At 40.3% G+C, this 20,833-nt stretch overlaps 1 protein-coding gene across 1 annotated transcript in view; it reads right to left on the reverse strand.

Annotated features, from left to right (window-relative positions):
* Positions 1 to 2,522: 2,522 nt before the first annotated feature.
* LOC106803422 (uncharacterized) overlaps positions 2,523 to 20,833 on the reverse strand; it is a 42,347-nt gene continuing 24,036 nt past the window's right edge. Inside the window, 2 exon segments of the mRNA XM_014794767.2 lie at positions 2,523 to 18,123; positions 18,126 to 19,453. Coding sequence (XP_014650253.2) covers positions 18,040 to 18,123; positions 18,126 to 19,453 — 1,412 coding nt within the window. The 3' untranslated portion in view covers positions 2,523 to 18,039.

Genomic DNA, 20,833 nt, shown 5'->3' on the forward strand with positions numbered 1-20,833 from the left:
AGATATGGTGCATTTCAGATTTTCTGTTTCTTATGTTGGTTTTGTTATCTTGTATCTTTCAAGCAATTTGTCTATTTCATCTAGTTGTCAATTCATTGCTTAGTTTAATTATTGTATCAGATCTATTTGTAAGCATACTTAAACAGTGTATTGTATAGTTTTCTTTAACTTCTAATAAATGGTATCATAGTTGATTGCTATGATTTGAACATGTCCCCCCCAATCATGTTGAAATCCTAACCTCCAAAGATGTTGGTATTAGGAAGTGGAGCCTTTGGGAGATGCTTAAGTCATGAGGGTGGAACCTTCATGAATGGGATCAGTGTCTTATAAAATCGGCTCCAGAGAGATCCCTCACTGCTTCCACCATGTGGGGGCACAGCGAGAAGGCGCTGGCTATGAACCAGGAAGAAGGACCTCACCAGAATGTGACCAGGCTGGCACCTTGATCTTGGACTTCTCAGTCTCCAGAACAGTGAGAAATACATCTCTGCTGTTTATAAGCTCCCCAGCCTGCAGTATGTTGTTATAGCAACCCAAATGGACTAAGACATTAATGTAGTCTTCTGATACATGCTTTTAAAAAATTCAACATTATATTACTAAGTGGGAATGTAAATTGGTGCAGCCAGTATGGAAAACAGTATGCAGATTCCTCAAAAAATTAAAAATAGAACTACCATAGGATCCAGCTATCCTACTTCTGGGTATTTATCCAAAGAACATGAAAACACTAATTCAAAAAGATAAATGAGCCCCTATGTTCATTGCAGCATTATTTACAATAGCCAAGACTTGGAAACAACCTAGGTGCCCATCAACTGATAAATGGATAAAGAAGATGTGGTTAATATATACAATGCAATAATACTCAGCCATAAAAAAAGATGAAACCTTGCCATTTGAGACATGGATGGACCTTGAGAGTATTACATTAAGTGAAATAAGTCAGATGGAGAAAGACAAATACTGTATGATTACACTCATATGTGGAAGACTGAAAAAAAAACACCAACAACAGACAAACACATAGATACAGAGAACAGATTGGTGGTTACCAGAGGGGAAGTGGGGTGAGAAGAGGGTGGAAAGGGGTAAAGGGAGGCATTTGTACAGTGACAGATGGAAACTAGACTTTTGGTGGTGAACACGATGTAGTCTACACAGAAGTAGAAATATAATGATGTACACTTGAAATTTATATAATATTATAAACCAATGTTACCTCAAAAGAAAGGAATCATGGTGTGTGAACCATAATTTATTTTTTTCTTTTCAAAATATTCCATTACATCAATATATTGCAATGTATTTATCCATTTTTGTAGATATTCACCTGTTTCCATAATTATGTCTAAAAAAATCTGAGTACACTACACTATTCAATAAAAGATAGTCACTTGTTTCCACTTCTTGGCTATTTAGAATAGTGTTTCTATGAACATGAGTGTACAAACATCTCTTTGAGACCCTGCTTTCAATTTTTTTGGATATGTACCCTAAAGTGGGATTGCTGGACCATACAGTAATTCAATTTTTAATTGTTTGAGGCATCTCCATACTGTTTTCCACAGCAGTTGCACCATTTTACAATACCACCAACATTGCAGAAGGGTGCCAATTTCTTTACATCCTCATCAAACTTGTTTTGTAAGGAAAAAAAAAAATTTTTTTTTTTTTTGAGAGTAGCCATCCTCTTGGGTGTGAGGTGATATCTCATTCTGGTTTTGATTTGCATTTTTCTAATGATTAGTGATGTTGAACATCTTTTCACATGATTATTGGCCACTTGTATGTCTTCTTTGGGGAAATGTCTATTCAAAGTCCTTTGCCAAATTTTTAATTTGGTTATTTGAATTTTCTTGTTGAGTGGTAGAAGTTCTTCATACATTGTGGATATTAATTCCTAACAGATAAGTGATTTGCAAATATTTTCTCCCATTCCATAGGCTGCCTTTTCACTCCATTGATGTGTTTTTTGGTGCTCAAGTTTTTAAGTTTGATATAGGCCCATTTGTCTATTTTTACTTGTATTGCCTGTGGTTTTAGTGTAATATTCACAAAATCATCACCAAATGCAATGTCATGAAGATATTCCCCTATGTTTTATTCTAGGAGTTTTATCGTTTTGGGTTTTACATTTAGGTCTTTGATCCATTTTGAGTTAGTTTTTATATATGGTGTAAGATAAGGGCCCACCTTCGTTCTTTTGCATGTGGTTATCTGGTTTTCCCAACACCGTTTTTTGAATAGACTGTTCTTTCCCCATTGAGTGGTCTTGTCACTCTAATAGAAGGACACTTGACCATATATGTGAGAGTTTATTTCTGTCCTTTATATTCTATTCCATTGGTTTATGTGTCTGTCTTTATGACAGTACCACACTGTTTTGATTACTGTAGATTTGTAGTAAGTTTAGAAGTTGGGAAGTTTAGACTTCCAACTTTGTTCTTCTTTGTCATGATTGTTTTGGCTATTCAGAGTTATTTGGTATTCCATATTTCTATTTCTGAAAAAAAAAAACCCAAAAAACAAAAAATGCCATTGGGATTTTGATAGAGATTACATCGAATCTATAAATGTGTAATACTGACATCTTAACAATATAAGTCCTCCAATCCATTAGAATGGATGTCTTTCCATTAATTGGTTTCTTCATTAATTTCTTTCAGCAATGTTTTGCAGTTTTCAGTACACAAGTCTTGCACTTCCTTGGTTAAATTTATTCCTACGTATTTTATTCTGTCTGAGGCTACTGTAGATGGAATTTTCTTAATTTAATTTTTGGATTGTTCATTGTTTATGTATAGAAATATAACTGATTTTTGAGTGTTGATTTTGTATTCTGCAATTTTGTGGAATTTGTTTATTAGCTTTAACAGTTATTGTGTGTGTGTGTGTGTGTGTGTGTGTAATTAATTTATAGAGTTTTCTCCATATAAGATCATGGCATCTGTGAACAGAGATAATTTTACTTTCTTTCCAATTTAGATGACTTTTATTTCTTTTTTTTGGCTAATTGCTCTGACTAGGACTTCCAATACTATATTAAATATGAGTGGTGAGAGCACTAGTCCTTGTATCGTTCCTGATTTTTCAGTCTTTCCCCACTGAGTATGATATTAGCTGTGGACTTTTCATATGTAGCCTTTATTATGTTGAAGTAGTTTCCTTCTATTCCTAGTTTGTTAAGTATTTTATCATGAAAGGGTATTACATATTTTTGTTTGTTTGTTTTTTCAGGGTGAACACGGTCTTCAAATTTATTTTGCTGGATTTTGGTTTCCTGCAATTTTTTGATGCTCTCATACCACCTGATTTCCTTATGACTAAAAAAACAAAAACAAAACAAAACAAGGTATCCCAGCATAGACACAAAAGCTAAACAGTTTTTCCACTGAATAACAAAACAAAACAAAACACCAGCATTTTTGGCAAGTGATATTCTTATAAATTGTTATTTTCCTAATGCAATGTAACCTATTATTGCCTTGTGTCAGCATCTACTAACAAGGAGAGACAAACAGGCAGGATTTATGCTCAATTACACTGTGGAAAATTCTTATACCCTAAGAGTAACAGTGTATCAAACATTAATAAAGGAAGATATAGGAGGTATTTTTTCATGATTTACAGGACAGGAAATCACATTATGCTTTTCTGTTACATGACTAAATATCACAGGAAACATACATTCAGGTTTATAGTTCTAATGGACAAGTATACATGGGGCATAAGCAGTCCTGTGATCCCTCACTGTTTCAATCATCCCAATCTGAAATGGAGCGAAACATGTCAAATATAAGAAGGGGCATTGGCCTAAGGGGCCGAAGATCAGGGTTGTGGCTTCAGCTCATATATTTTTTGGTAAATCACTTCCTTTCTCTAAGCTTTCATTTTCTCATCTGTAAAATGAAACAAGTGAACTGAATTAAGATTGTTGGATCTGTAGAATCAAGCTCTATTCTTCAAGGTCTGGTGGAGAAGGAGGCAATTTTTAAAGCAGCTTTATTGAGGTAAAATTGACATAAAAACTGCACATTTTTAATGTGTACAATTTGATGAATTTGGAAACGTGCAAACACCCATGAAACCATTGCCACAATCAAGGTAATAGACATTTCCAACAACTCCCAGAGTTTCCCTTCCCTAAGTCTCTTTAAGAAATTTTTTTGTGGTAAGAACACTGAACATGAGATTGACTCTCTTAAAAATTTTAAAGTACACATTACCGTACTGTTAATTGTAGGCACTACGATGTGTAGCAGATCTCTAGAACTTTTTCATCTAGCATAACTGAAACTTTATACCCATTGAACAACTCCGTACTTCTCCTACACCCAGCCCTGGCAACCACTATTGTATTCTCTGCTTCTATGAGTTTGACTATTTTAGATATCTCATATTAGTGGAATCATACAGTATTTGTCCTTCTGTGACTGGCTTATTTCATTTAGCATAATGTCTTCCAGGTTCATCTATGTTGTTGCAAATGGCAGGGTTTCCTTCTTTTTTGAGGTTGAATAATATTCTATTGTATGTATATATCACATTTTCTTTATCCATTCACCTGTCAATGGACACGTGTTGTTTCTTTATCTTGACTATTGTTAATAATACTTCAATGAACAGATATGTACTTGAGATCTTGATTTCAATTCATTTGGATATATACCCAAAAGTAGGATTGCTGGAACATATGTTAGTTCTATTCTTAATTTTTTTAGTAACCTCCACACTGTTTTCCATAGCTGTTGTACCACTTTACATTCCTCTCTACAGTGTATAAGTGTTCCCTTTTCTCCACATCCTCACCTACACTTCTTATCTTTTGACTTTTTGATAATAACCATTTTAACAGGTGTAAGGTGATATCTCATTATGGTTTTGATTTGTATTTCCCTGATTATCAGTGACGTTGAGCATCTTTTCGTATACCTGTTGGCCATTTGTATGTCTTCTTTGGAAAAAAGCCTATTCAGATCCTTTGCCATTTTTTTTTTTTTGTGAGGCGATCAGCCCTGTGCTAACATCTGCCAATCCTCTTTTTTTTTTTTTTTGCTGAGGAAGACTTGCCCTGGTCTAACATCCATGCCCATCTTCCTCCACTTTATATGGGACACCGCCACAGCATGGCTTGCCAAGTGGTGCGTAGGTGCGCACCTGGGATCCGAGCCAGCGAACCCCGGGCCGCCGCAGCAGTGGAGCGTGTGCACTTAACCGCTTGCGCCACCGGGCCGGCCCCATCCTTTGCCATTTTTAAATCAGTTTTTTTTTGTTGTTGTTGTTGCCATTGAGTTTTATGACTTCTTTATATATTTTGGAAATTAACCCTTTAGCAGGCATATGGTTTTCAAATGTTTTCTCCCATTTCATAAGTTATCTTTTCATTCTATTGATTGTTTCCTTTGTTGTGCAGGAACCTTTTAGTTTGATGTAGTCTCACTCATCTATTTTTCCTTTTATTTCCTGTACTTTTGGTGTCACATCCAAGGAACCATTGCAAAGACTAATGTTAGGAAGGTTTTCCCATTTCTTCTAGGAACTTACAGTTTCAGGTCTTATGTTCAAGTCTTTAATCTATTTCAAGTTGATTTTTTTGTGTATGGTATAAGGCAGGGGTCCAATTTCATTTTTCTTGCAGGTAGATACTCAGTTTTCCCAGCACCACTTGTTGAAGAGGGTATCCTTTCCCTATTGTGTATTCTTGGCACTCTTATTGAAGATCAATTTATATATTTTTTTTTGAAGAAGAAGATTGGCCCTGCGCTGACATCTGTTGCCAATCTTCCTCTTTTTTCTTTTTTCTCCCCAAAGCCCCAGTACATAGTTGTATACTATGGTTGTCGAGTTGCAGCTCTTCTGTGTGGGGCGCCACCTCAGCATGGCTTGATGAGCAGTGAGTCGGTCTGTGCCCAGGATCTGAACCGGCAAATCCTGGGCTGCCAAAGCTGAACGTGTAAACTTAACTGGTATACCACTGGGCCGGCCTCTTGTTTTATATTTTTGATATCACAATTTACATCTTTTTATATTGTGTATCCTTTAACAAAAGCTAGTTATTTTTAATACTTTTGTCTTTTGTTTTTTTTTAAAATTTTTTTAAAGATTTTATTTATTTATTTTTCCCCCAAAGCCCCAGTAGATAGTTGTATGTCGTAGTTGCACATCCATTCTAGTTGCTGTATGTGGGACGCGGCCTCAGCATGGCCGGAGAAGCGGTGCGTCGGTGCTCGCCCGGGATCCGAACCCGGGCCGCCAGCAGCGGAGCGCGAGCACTTAACCGCCAAGCCACGGGGCCGCCCCACTTTTGTCTTTTGATTTTTTACTAGAGTAAAAAGTAATATTTTACACCTTTACAATACTAGAGTATTCTGAATTTGACTATACATTCACCTTTACCAATCAGTTTTATACTTTCATAGTTTTCCATGTTACTAATTAGTGTCCTTTTTTTCAGCTTGAAGAACTCCTTTTATAATTTCTCTTCTGGCAGGTCTAGTGTTGAACTTCTTCATCTTTTATTTATCTGGGAATGGCTTTGTCTCTCCTTCAATTCTGAAGGACAACTTTGCTGGGTAAAGTATACTTTGTTGACAGTTTTTTTTTTTTCCATCACTTTGAATATATCTACCCACTCTCTTCTGGCCTTCAAAGTTTTTGCCGAGAAATCTGCTGATAGCTTTGTGGGGGTTCCCTTGTATGTATGTGATAAGCCTCTTTCCTCTTGCTGTTTTCAAAATTCTCTCTTTATCTTGGAGTTTTGGGAGTTTGATTATAATGTGTTTCAGTGATGTCTTACTTGAGTTGAACCTGATTGGAACCTTTGAGCTTCATGGACCTGGATAGCCTATATCTCTCCCAGATTTGGAAAGTGTTTGCTGATTCTTTCTTCTGCTTAATGAAGTCTGCTGTTGAAGCTCTCTATTGCATGTTTTACTTCGTTGTATTCTTCAGCTCCAAAATATCTATTTGGTTCTTTTTAATGTTTTCTATCTGTTTGTTGAACTTCTTATTTTGTTCTCATATTGTTTTCCTGATTTCATTAAATTGTTTATTTGTGTTCTCTTGTAGCTCTCTGAGCATCTTTAGAACAATTATTTTGAATTCTCTGTCAGGCAATTCATGAATCTCCATTTCTTTGGGATTGGTTACTGGAAGTTTATTGTGTTCTTTTGGTGGTGTCATGTTTCCCTGATATTTTGTGATCCTTGTAGCCTTACATAGGTGTCTGTGCATTTGAAGAAACATTCACTTCTTCTAGACTTCATGGACTGGCTTCAGCATGGAAAGACCTTTACCCGTGGGTTGGGGGGCATGCTGGAGAACACTGTGGTCCCAGGGGTGGTGGCACAGGGTACCAAGTGTGGGGGTGTGTGGTAGCTTCACATCTAGGGTGGCGTGGTGTCTTGTGGGTTCAGCCAGCTGTGGTCTGCAACATCTGCAACTGTTTGGCCTTTGGCAGTGAGAGCTGCCAGGGGTCCACAGAGCCTGCAAGGGCTGTTGGGGTCCTCATCAGTGACTTCAGGTCCAGTGGTGAAGGACCAGGGCAGGGGGCACTGGTGGCCAGGGCCTGAGAAGGGTACATGCTCAGCTGTGGGGGCTGGCTGCAGGTGCATGTGTGATGGCAGGGTTCAGCTTCAGACACACACATGATGATTGGAGGTGCATTTGTAGCTGGTGGGCTGGAACTGTGGCATACATGCCACAGGGCCCAGCTGCAGGCATACCCTGCAGTGCAGGCCAGTGACAGGGGTTGGGGCTGGCTCCAGATGTATATGCAACTGGAGGGGTCACAGCAGGCAGTGTGCACGTGTGCTGCTGTAGGGGTCAGCCACAGGCATGCATACATGCCAGTGAGAGCCAGAAACAGGAGTCAAGGCCAGCTGCATGCATATGTGTATCTATGGTGGCTGGGGGGAAGCACGAATGCGCACAGCTGAAGGAACTAGCTATGGGCGCTTACGCAGTGTGGGGGCCAGTCATGTGCATGTGCTCTGGTGGGGGTGGGCAGCTCTGGATGCTGGGGTGGACAGTGTGCACTCATGCAGCTGCATGGGCCCGGGTCTGCTGCAGGTGCATGCCTGCATGGTGACTGCCCTAGGTCCTGGGAATAGGGTGCTCACAGAGATGCTGACTGAGGTAGCTTCAGTGGGGTGAAGAGGGAATCAGGCAGCTGGAGTATGCAAAGGTGAAAGCCTGTGGGTTCCTCAGTGGCAAAAGCTGGAAGGGTGTCCATGATGGCTATGCTGGATGTTGGTTTCCTCAGCACTGAAAGCTGCTGGGATGTGCTGCAGATCAAGTTGCTAGGGTCCATGATAGGAAACACTGGGGGTCATCAGTGGTGAAGGCTGAAAGGGCTCCATGGTGTCTGCAGGGGCTGCTGAGGCCCTCAGTGGTAAAGGCCACTGGGGTCCCTTGCAAAGCAGATCACTGGGGACTGCAGTCTCTCCTGCCACGTGGCTGATACTGTTAGCCCCTGCCTTTTTTCTTAGCTGTCTCTAGACATCTCAGCTACACTGGTCTCCCCAGAGGTCGGGGTGGGGTGAAACTGGATTGGGTCCTTCATGCAGTGCCTTGAAGGGCTGGGGGACCTGGTCAGTCACCCTGCTCTCCTTTTCCCTGCATGGGGAACTCTTGGGCCAGGAAATTCACTCTTGGTGATGAGCAGTGCTAACCTGTGGGATGGGAGGATGCAGGCAAAATGGAGCTGTTCTCCCTACAGCTTTTGTGTGGTTATTTTTGGGCTTTTTGCTCCACGGTGTTACTGCAGCTTCTAAGTGGATTCCTGAGCTCTCCTAGAACTATTTCCATTTGTGGTTAGCTACCTAATTGTTTTTCGTGGAGGGACAGAAGCTGGAATCTCCTACTCCACCTTCTTGCTGACACCATTCCTCCAGAGATTCTGGATTTAATGTTGCAGCTTGGGGGGAGAGAAAATGGTCTAACAGTTTGGTTGGTTGCTGAAATATGGACCAAGAGATGGCCTACACTAAATAAAGTTGAAAAGCTAGAACTGCCTTTGTATACTATAATGTTAGGGTGAATTTATCATTGAAGACTTGCTCATCCAACCTAGAAGGGTCCAGGGTACACATCTTTCACCACAACTGTGAAAAATAAACTTGTAAGTGGAGTCCCAGCATCCTTGAAGAGTCCTGTGATCACTCTGTAGGTCCGAAATTTGAGTGGAAACTGCTGCCTCCAAATTGGGAATTTTAAGTACAATGGGGGTGATTGGATCCTGTGGTGGCAGGGGCTAAGTGGCAGCACTTAAATGCCAAAGGCAAGGTGGGCATGGTGATCATAATGGACAGCAGAGTCAAAGCAGCAATCAGGATAGTCTGACTTGCAGAGACCTGTGGCCTTGGCTAATTCATTTGGTTGTTCATAGAAGTGAAATAAATGGGAAGTCTACTAAATTCTTACTTGACCTATATAAGCAGAAGAGTTCTAGGTCAAGTGAACAAAAGTCTAACTTGAATCATAAAAAGAGTCATGGTGACTCACTCAATTATGTGCCAAGTTACAGACCCAGAAACCCTTGGATGAAGGGGAGGCTGAGTATCCTTGAGCAATGGCACTACTACCTGAACAAAAACTTATAATTTTTCTACATCCTTCCCCGAAGGGAGCTGTGTTCTTTCACCAGCATGACTGTGCATGGGGGAAAAGGAAATAATAAGTGCTTTTGGGGATTGCTGGACACGGGCTCTGAACTGACATTACCAGGAGATCCAAAACATGACTGTGGTCCACTAGTCAGAGTAGTGGCTTGAGGAGCTCAGGTGATTAATGAAGTGGACTAAACTAAAGTTCCTAACTAAAGTTCAGGTTCTTCTCACACTTGGTGTAGTGCACCCCAACCCACCCTGTGGTTATTTGCCCAGGTCTGGAATGCAGAACTGCAATAGATCTATCAGCAAATGGCAGAATCCCCAGATAGGTTCCATGACCTGTGGAGTGAGGGCTAGTATGGTGGGAAAAGGCAAGTGGAAGCCACTAGAATGGCATCTAATGGAAAAAATAGTAAACCAAAACCAATACTGCATTCCTGAGGGATTGCAAAGATTAGTGCCACCATCAAGGACTTGAAGTATGAAAGGGTGGTGTTACTACATCTTTATTCAACTCAGCTATTTAGCCTGTGAAGAAAACAGGTAGGTTTTGGAGAATGATGGTGGACTACCATAAGCTTAACCAGGTAGGAACTCCAATTGCAGCTTCTGTACCAGATGTAGTTTTACTGCTTCAGCAAATTAACACACCCCCTTGGTATTTGGTACGTGGCTATTGATATGAAATGCTTTTTTCCCCCCTCTATACTTCTTACTGAAGACCACCAAAAGATGTTTTCAGCTGGCAAAGCCAGCAACTCACCTTTACTGTCCTACCTCAGGAGTTTATCAACTCTCCATCCCTATGTCATAATTTAGTTCACAGGACCATGACTGTCTTTCCCTTCCAGAAGACATCACACTGGCCCATGACATTGATGACATTATGCTGATAGGACCTAGAAAGCAAGAAGTAGAAACTACCCTGGACTTACTAGTAAAATATATGTGTGTGAAAGGGTGGTAAGTAAATCTGACAAAATTGCAGGAGCCTTCTACTTCAGTAAAATTTCTAGGGGTCTAGTGGTGTAAGGCATCGTTGAGCAATTTCTTCTAAGATGAAACTGTTGCAGCTGAGTCCTCCTACAAACAAGAAAAGAGGCACAATGCCTAGTGGATCTCTCTTAATAATGGAAGCAACATATTCCTCCTTTAGATATCTACTCTGGTCCATTTACTGAAAAGTTGCTAGTTTTGAGTGGGGCCCAGACCAAGAGAAGCCTCTGCATGTTCAGGCTGCTATTCAAGTTGCTCTGCCACTTGAGTTATGTGATCCAACAGATCCAATGGTGCTTGAAGTGGCAGGGGCAGAAAGGTTTGCTGCTTGGAGACTTTGGAAGGCCCTTAGAAATTTGGAGCAAAGCCCTTCCATACTCCATGGATAAATACTCTCCAGAGAAACAACTCTGGGCCTTAGTAGAGATTGGCTGAATGCTTAACCACAGGCCATCAACTTACCACACAACCTGAGCTGCCCATCATGACTGGGTGTTAGCTGACCCACTGAGCGATGAAGTGGCACATAGGGGATTGGGCCCTAGAAGGGCATGTAATGCTCAAGTTACATGAAATGGCCTGAATGCCCATGGTCCCCACTTTTGCTACACTACCTTTCCTATCTCAGCCTGCACCTATGCCCTCATGGGGAGTTCTCTATGACCAGTCACCAGAGGAAGAGAAATCTCGGGCCTGGTTTACAGATGGTTGTGTGACATGCAGGAACTACCTGAAAGTGGACAGCTGCAGTATTACAGCTCCTTTCTGGAACATCCATGAAGGACAGTGATGAAAGGAATTCCTCCTCATGAGCAGATCTTACAGCAGTGCACCTGGTTGTTTATTTTGATTGGAAGGAGAAATGGCCAGATGTAGTTATATACTGATTCATGTGCTGTGGATAATGGTCTGGCTGGACAGTCAGGGACTGGGAAGAAATATGATTGGAAAATTGGTAACAAGGTGTCGGGAAGAGGTATGTGGATAGACTTCTTGAAGGAGTGAAAAACATGAAGATGTTTGTGTTCCACAGGAATACTCACCAAAAGGTGACCTCAGCAGAGGATTTTAATCAAGTGGATAGGATGAGTCATTCTGTGGGTACCAGTCAGCTGCTTCCCCAGTCATACCTGTTATTGACCAAAGGGCTCATGCAAAGTGGCCATGGTGGCAGGGCTGTAGGTTATGCATGGGTTCAGCAATATGGACTTTCCCTTACTGAAGCCAGCCTGGCTATTGCCACTGTTAAGTGCTCCATTTGTCAGCAGTAGGGGCCAACACTGAGTCCCTAATATGGGACTATTCCCTGAGGTGTTCAGCCAGCTACCTAGGTTGACTACATTAGGCCACTCCCATCATGGAAGGGGCAGTGTTTTGTTCTCACTGGAATAGACACAGTCTGTATAGGCCTTTGCCCACGTTACACGCAACACTTCTGCCAAAACTATCATCTGTGGCTTTACAGAATGCCTTATCCACTATCATGGTATTCCATGTAGCACTGCTGCTGATCAAAGAACTCACTTCACAGCATCATGAACTACGGCAATGGGTGCATGTTCATGGAATTCACTGGTCTTAACATGTTCCCCACCATCCTGAAACAGCTGGCTTGAAAGAATGACAGAATGGCCTTTTTAAGACTCAGTTACAGCACAAGCTAGGTGGCAATAACTTACAGGGCTGGGAGAAGGTCCTCCAGAAGGCAGTATATGCTCTGAACCAGGATACAATACATGGTGCTGTTTCTCTCACTGCCAGGATTCAGAGATCCAGGAATTAAGGCGGTGGAAATGGGAGTGGCACCACTCACCATTACACTTTTCATCATAATAATCAAGGATTGTTAACTTTACATCAACATATTTGAGTTACAGGACATCAAGGGGAATAGTGATCATTACCCTAGGACTATACCTCTTTGTGGGAAAGGGTTTGCATGTTTTGGCGTGGATACAGGATAGCTGTATCATGTTAGGTGCAAGTATGACCTTATCATTGTCTTTATTTGGATGTTAGATATAATTTAAGGGGATATGATGGGTGCCAGGTCAACAAGGGGTGGGCTTGTGATGGCTAATTTCATATGTCAACTTGGCTACACCATGGTACCCAAATATTTGAGCAAACACCACTCTAGTTGTTGAGATTAACATTTAAATCAGTAGATTATGCTCCATAATTGTGGGTTGTTTCATCTAGTTGAAGGCCTTAAGAGAAAAAAACCTCTAAAGTCCCCTGAGGAAGAGGGAATTCTGCCTCTAGACTGTCTTTGGACTCAAGCTAGAACATCACATCTTCCCTGGGTTTCTAGTCCGTCGTTCTGCCCTACAATTTCAGACTTGCCCCCACAATCATGTGAGGCAATTCCTTAAAGTAAATCTCCCTCTATATATTCATATAGACACATTCTATTCATTCTGTTTTTCTGGAGAACCCTAATAAAATTACTTTACAAATAAAGTTAATAAAATTACTGAATTAATTTGGAGGAGTGACATATTTAACATACTGTGTCCTCATTTAAGAACCTGAGTCTTTTTTTTTTTCAGAAAACATTTTTAATTTATTGCCCTACCATGAAAACAAATGGAGGTGTTTCTGCAACACAATTCCACCATCCACTCTCTATTCTCCTATTTCATCTTTGCTATTGATCTTGCTCTCATAAAAGCAGGGGATATATATGAAATTCTCAAAATGGTTCTGTTGAAGGACAGTATCCTCCTTCCTTTAAAGAGAACTAAGGTCTCACCATCCTGCTTTCTCCAAATGAAATCGCTTTACAAGACTCACTTATCTCCAGCTCTTAACTCTTTAGATGGACATCTCAGTTGAGAGGCTCAAGAGCTGTGAAATTGATTATTGGGCATTTCCAATAAATATCTTCATTTTGTGTCTTACAAATCACTTTGGTATGTGGTGTCTATAAAATCTTGGTGCCTCAGTTACTATTTCCACTTTAATATCCTGACACATGTGGCACCCTCCTCCTGTGATTAACGGGACAAGATATAACTTGGTGTGTATGGATAATTCTTAAGACTCAGGTAAAGCAACACCTTCTCTGGGAAGTATTTTATATTCTTTGCCACCAGCACTGAATTGCTCTGGTATCAGACAGCCAGGATTCAAATCTTCCTTTCACTAACTGTATGATCTTAGAGTGTTCTTCACCTTTTTTTCCCCCACAACCACTAGAATGGCTTTATTTTATTAAGACAATTTTTTGTACATACAAAAAGCTGTATATAATTCATGTATACAATGTGATGAATTCAAAATAAGTATACAACCATTATACCATTACCACAATCTGTGGCATAAACTTATCACCTCCAAAAGTTTCCCCCTACCCTCTTACCTTTTTTGTGTGTGATAAGAACATAACATAAAGATATGCTGTTTTAGCATATCTCTAAGTATACAATAGTATTGTTAACTATGCGGTACATATCTCTAGAACTTATCTTGTATAACCAAAACTTTGTACCCTTTGACTAATACCCACACATTTCCCCCTCTGCCAAGCCCCTGGGCACCATTCCACTCTCTGTTTCTATGTCTCACCACATCAGTGGTATCATATAGTATTTGTTCTTCTGTAACTGGCTTATTTCACCAAGCATAAGGTCCTCAGGTACATCCATGTTATTGCAAATGGCAGGATTTCCTTTTTGAAGGTGGAATAATATAACACTGTAAGTACAGGCCAAATGTTCTTTATCCATTCATCCACTGATGGACATTTAGGTTGCTTGTATGTCTCGGCTATTGTGCACAGTGCTGCTATGAACACGAGATTTCAGATATCTCAAGATTCTGCTTTCAATTCTTCTGGACATGTATCCAGAAGTGGAACTGCTGGATCATATGGTAGTTCTATTTTCAGTTCTTCTGAGGAACCTCCATACTGTTTTCCACAGCACCTACACCAATTTACATTCTCATCAAGAGTGTGCAAAGGTTCTCTTTTCTCCACAACCTTGCCAACACTTGTTCTTTTGTTTTCTTAAAAGTCATCCCAACAGGTGTGAGGTAATTTCTCATTGTGGTTTTGATTTACATTTCCCTGAGGATTACTGGTGCTGAGCACCTTTTCATATGTTAGTCATTTTTGGAGCCATCTTCTTTGGAGAAATGTCTACTCAGTTCCTTTGCCCATTTTTTTTTTGGTGAGAAAGATTCACTCTGAGCTAACATCCGTTGCCAATCTTCCTGTTTTTTTGCTTGAGGAAGATTAGCCTTGAGCTGACATCTGTGCCAATCTTCCTGCATTTTGCATGTGGGATGCCACCACAGCATGGCTTGATGAGTGGTGTAGGTCCATGCCCAGGATCAGAACCTGCGAACCCAGGCTGCCAAAGTGTAGTGTGCAAACTTAACCACTATGCCACTGGACTGGCCCCTAGACTGCTTTTATTTCTTTCATCAGTGTTTTTTAGATTTTGCTTTACAAGGCTTTCACCTCTTTGGTTAAGTTTATTCCTAGAGTATTTCATTCATTTTTGATGCTATTGCAAATAGGATCATTTTCTTAATTTCCTCTTCAGATATGTTAGTGTTCAGAAATGGAACTGACTTTTGTACTTTGATCTTATATCCTGCAACATTAATGAATTTATTAGTTCTCAGAATTTTTTGGTGGAGCCTTCAGGGTTTTCTACATACAAGATCATGTCATCTGCAAACACAGGTAACCTTACTTCTTCCTTTTCTATTTGGATACCTTTTAAAAATTTTTTTTATTGGCTAATTCCTCTGCCTAGGACTTCCATTACTACATTGAATAGAAGTGACAAAGGTGGGCATCTTGCCTTGTTCCAGATCTTAGAGGAAAACTTCAATTTTTCACCATTGAGTATGATGTTAGCTGTGGGCTTGTCATATATGATCTTTATTGAGGTAAGTTCCTTCTATATCTAACTTGTTCAGAGTTTTTATCATGAAAAGATGTTTTCCCAAGAGCATTTTGCCAAATGCTTTTTCTGTATCTACTGAGATGACCATGTTTTTATCCTTCAGTTAATGTAGTATATCACACTGTTTTGCATATGTTGAACCATCCTTGCATTCCAAAGATACATCCTACTTGATCATAGTTATGATCCTTTTAATGGGCCGTTGAATTGTTTGTAAATATTTGTACTTTTCATCCATGCTCATCAAGGATTTTGGCCTGTAGTTTTCTTTTCTTTTGGTGTCTTTGTGTGGCTTTGCTATCAGTGTGATGCTGGCCTCATAAAAATAGTTTTGAAGTGTTCTCTATGCTTTTAGGTTTTGGAAGACTTTACAAAGGGTTGGTATTAATTCTTATTTAAATGTTTGATAGAATTCACCTGTGAAACCATCTGGTCCTATGCTTCTCTTTCTTGGAAGGTTTTTTCCTTTCTGACTCAATCTCATTATTTGTTACTTCTCTGTCCAGGTTTTGTTTCTTCTTGATTCAGTCCTGGTAGGTTGATAGTTCTAGGAGTTTATCAAATTTTTTGGCATATAATTGCTCATAATAGTCCCTTGTGATTTTTAAAAAATTTCTGTGGCATTGCTTGTAATGTCTTCTTTTCCTTTCTGATTTTGAGTCTTCTCGCTTTTCTTCTCAGTTTGCCTAGCTAAAGGTTTATTCTTTCTTTTGAAAGAACCAACTCTTATTATTCCTATCTTCAGCTAACTTTGGACTTAGTTTGTTCTTTTTCTAGTTCTTTGAGGTATATTAGGCAGTTTGTTTGAGATCTTTTTTAATGCAAGAAGTTATCACTATAAACTTCCCTCTTAGTACATCCCATTTTACTGCATCCCATTAGTTTTGGTATATTGTGTTTTCGTTTTCAGTTGTCTGAAGCGAGTTTCTAATTTCCCTTTTGCTTTCTTCTTTGACCCAATGGTTGTTCAAGAATGTTGTTGAATTTACATGTATTTGCAAATTTTTCCATTTTCTTTTTGTTATTGATTTCTAGTTTCATTCCATTTTGGTTGGAAAAGATACTTGGAATCATTTCACTCTTCTTAAATTTGTTAAGTCTTGTTTTGTGATCTAGCATTTGATCTATCCTGGAGAACGTCCCATGTAGCTTGAGAAAAATGTGTATTGTGCTGCTGGTGGATGGAATGCTCTGTATACATCTGTTAGGTCCATTTGGTCTAATAGAGTAGTTCAGGTCCACTCTTTCCCTATTGATTTTCTGTCTGAAAAACCTGTACATTACTGTAAGTGGGGTATTAAAGTCTACTATTATTATATTGCTATCTATTTCTCCCTTCAGATGTGTCAAAGTTTGCTTAATGTTTAGGTGCACTAATGTTGAGTGCACATATATTTATAATTGTTATATTCTCTTGATGAACTGACTCTTATTATAAAATGATATTGTCTCTTGTGATAGTTTTTGACTTAAAATCAATCTCAGCATTCATCTAAACAGGTTTGAGCAAAACTGAAACTGCTGATCCTACCCTCTTCAATGCATCGTTTCTCCTTTCTATGTTCCACCTGACTGCTGTAATCTCTCACCTGGAAACCAGAGCTTTCAAGAAGGTATTTTTGTGCACAGATCGTTGTCAAAGTGGAGTTTCTCTGAGAGAATGAAGGCTGGAACTTCCTATTCCACTATCTTGCCAATGCACTTTGTCAAATCAAGCGAAGTCTTTTTACATCCTAAGTAAAATGGCACAAAACGATTCATTCTAGGTATTCCTAATGGCATCCCAATGATGCTGCTTCCTTGAAAAGCACACTTTGTTGGTGAAGATGAAGAAGGTCAAGGAAATAATCTGATTTGCTGAAATAGATGGAAATGGTAAGCAGCTGATCCAAGTTGGGAATCCAGGTCTGGCTGTCTCTGGTATCTATGATGTTTAATCATAAAGCTTCACAAAATTGCTCCAAAGGTCTTGAATCCAGACATGACAAAGACGATGACAATAACAATGGCGCTATCAATAGTAAGTAACAACATCAGCGGGGATCATAACTGCCAACCCACATACACTTGGAGAAATGGATTCTGTTCTCAGTTTTGTCATACAGTAAACCATTTACTCTCACAACAGCCCTGTGAAGTAAATACTACGTTACTAAATTACCCATTTTACCAATGAGAAACCGAGGCAGAGAGAGATTATTAACCTGCACAGGGCAATACAGCTCCTAGTCAGCAGAGTTAGGATTTGACACCAGGTGTTACGGCTTCAGAGAACTACACTAAGCAGGAAACACCTCAAGCCCTCTCAGGAGCCAGCAGCCTTGGAGAAAATAGGCTGTAGAGGTGTGAGGGAGAGGTGAGTGAGAGGACTTAACCATAGGGAACAGGAGAGCAAAGGAGGGGCATTTTGGTATTTCATAAAGGAGTAAAAAATATTGTTTCCTACAGTGAGGATCCTATTACACTGGATAAATGATGAGTGTTCAGTGAAGGCCATTCCACATTTACTGGCTGATCTGCTGGTGTTTTATGAGGTGTGACTTGAGAATGAAAGCTTTCCCACACTTGATGCACTCACAGAGCTTCTCTCTCCAGTGTGCTTCTTCATGTGTCGTTTTAAACTAGAGATGTAGCAAAAGGCCTTCCCACAGACTTTGCATTTAAATGGTTTTTCTCCAGTGTGGGTCCTGTGATGAACACAAGACGAGTGTTGGTCGATGGCCTTTCCACATTTATTGCATTCGTGGGGCTTCCTTCCAACGTGCATCATCACGTGTTGACTCAAGTTAAACTTGGAGCAAAAGCTTTTCCCACATTCTTTGCACTTAAAGGGTTTCTCACCAGTGTGGATCCAAGTATGTTGGACAAAACCAGAGTAGTAGGCAAAAGACTTTCCGCATTTGCTGCATTCATAGGGCTTTTCTCCAGTGTGAATCCGTCGGTGCTCTGTGAGGTGTGACTTGCGGTAAAAAGCTTTTCCACACTCACGGCACTCATAGGGTTTCTCGCCAGTGTGAATCTTCATGTGCTGACTCAAATTAAACCTGTTTGAAAAGGAGTTCCCACAGTCTTTGCATACAAAGGATTTTTCTCCAGTGTGGCTACTATTGTGCTGGAAAAAAGATGAAATTTGGGTGAAGGTCTTTCCACATTCATTGCACTCAAAGGGCTGCTCTCCAGTGTGAATACGCTGGTGATACATGAGGTGGGACCTCTGCTTAAAGGCATTTCCACATTCTTTGCACTCTAAGGCTTTCTCTTGAGTGTGGATCTTACTATGGCGGACAAATACAGATTTGAAGGTGAAGGTCTTTCCACAGTCATGGCACTCATAGGGCTTCTCTCCAGTGTGAATCTGCTGGTGGTATGTGAGGTGGAACTTATGTTTGAAGGCTTTTCCACATTCTTTGCACTCAAAAAGTTTTTCTCCAGTATGAATCTGTTGGTGCTGCATGAGGTCTGACGTAGAGCTGAAGGCCTTTCTACACTGTACACACTCATAGGGCTTTACTTCAGCACGAATACAGTCATGTTGTGCAAGATCCTGGTTCCTGACAGTCCTGCATTCACTATATTCACAATGGTTCTTCCCTGCACGACCCATGGGGTCTTTACCTCGTCTGTGTGCATCACCTACTGGAGAGGCTCGCTCTTGTAAAACCCTTGAGTGTAGATTGTCATCTGTCCCCAACTCATTGCACTCAGGGCTCACGTTCCCAGGGCCAGTCTCCTTGTGGCGGTCTGTCACTGGCCTTAAGACTCCCTCCTGCATTTCTGACGGCACTTCCTGAGTTTTGGTTTCTCCAATCCTGGAGTCCCCTGAAGCTCCCTGTGTCATCCACACCTCAAGTGAGGGTCCCTTGGACAAGAGCAGCTGAGAAATGGTTGGCTCTGTAGTCTCTGATTTTGCTCTGGCTCCTGAAAAGAATTCAATAAATAAGAGTGACCTATTAGTGATGCCAACATAGAAGAAACAAAACCACCACTTTAGAGTGAAAATGAAGATGAAAATAATTCCACTGAGCTTGATATGTTTTCACATCTCTGAAACCTATGCTTACAATTTTGTTCTTTTCTGTCCCTGGGCTCTTGACATTTAAAAGGGAAACTCGAGAGGAGGTGCTGGGGCAGAAGACAGAGGGTCTGGTGTGAGACTCCTCCTTAGAGTCTTGAGTTGAGGAGGGTGGACAGAAAAATGATGACATCACATTCAGTATGTTGGCTCTACGAGAGAATGTCTCATCAGGTGCTGGGAGAGCACAAGTGAGATGCACCAATTCCAGTCCAGAGGGGACAGTGAAAGAGATCACAGGAGGTTTCCCAGGAGGTGCACCATGAGTTGTTTCCTGACAGAGAGGTAGAAACTGCCTGACAGAGAAAGTGGGAGAGGGTGCTGCAGGCAGAGGGGACAGAATGCACACAATCAGTCTCGAGTGAAACCCGGATGCTTATAGAACTTCAGGGCTTGGAGATATGGAGGTAGGGGCAGGCAGAGGCAGAGGGTAAGCCCAGGGTCCCAACTCAGGTGCCAGCGAGTACAGTCACTGCCATTCCCCAGACAAGGTTTACAAGGCAGATGTGAGCACAATCTGAGTGGACACACTGAGTCTGCTTTGCTGGAAGAACAGCCAGGTAAAAAGACACAAAATAGATACAATCTGGATAGTGATAATTATAAATATTTACTTAGAGGCATTACAGCATAGACATGTAAATGGAAAGATTAACAATATAAACATGTTCGTCCTTCCTCAACAGATCTATAAATTCAATAAACTCTAGACAAATTCAAAACAGCGTTTTTCATAGGACTTAAAAAGATGATTCTAGAACTGATGTGGAAGAGTAAAGGGCCAAAATATAGGGCCAGATGATTCACCACTAAATTCTATGAAACATTTAAGGAAGAAATAATGCCAATGCCAAATATCAATTCTCTACAATCTCTGCCAGAAAATAGCAAAGCATGGAAGACTCTCCACCTCACTTTATGAGGTCATCATTACCTTAACAGTAAAACCAAAAACAGGTCACAAAATCTACAGACTAATATCCCTCAAGATCATAGACACAAAAATATCGAACAACATATCAGCAAACTGAATCCAAGATACGAAAGATAATACATCATAAAGAAGAGAGAGTCAACGCAGGAACGAAAGGCTGGTTCAATATTTAAAAATAAATCAATATAACTGACCCTATTAAAAGAGTAAAAAGAAACCTATATGATTGCATCAACAGATGAAAAAAAAAAAACTTCTCAAAAACCTACGGAAAAGAATGGATTAAGTACAA

This window comes from Ceratotherium simum, chromosome 33 (assembly GCF_057802395.1).
Source record: "Ceratotherium simum simum isolate JZ-2026a chromosome 33, ASM5780239v1, whole genome shotgun sequence".
Classification (NCBI taxonomy): domain Eukaryota; kingdom Metazoa; phylum Chordata; class Mammalia; order Perissodactyla; family Rhinocerotidae; genus Ceratotherium; species Ceratotherium simum.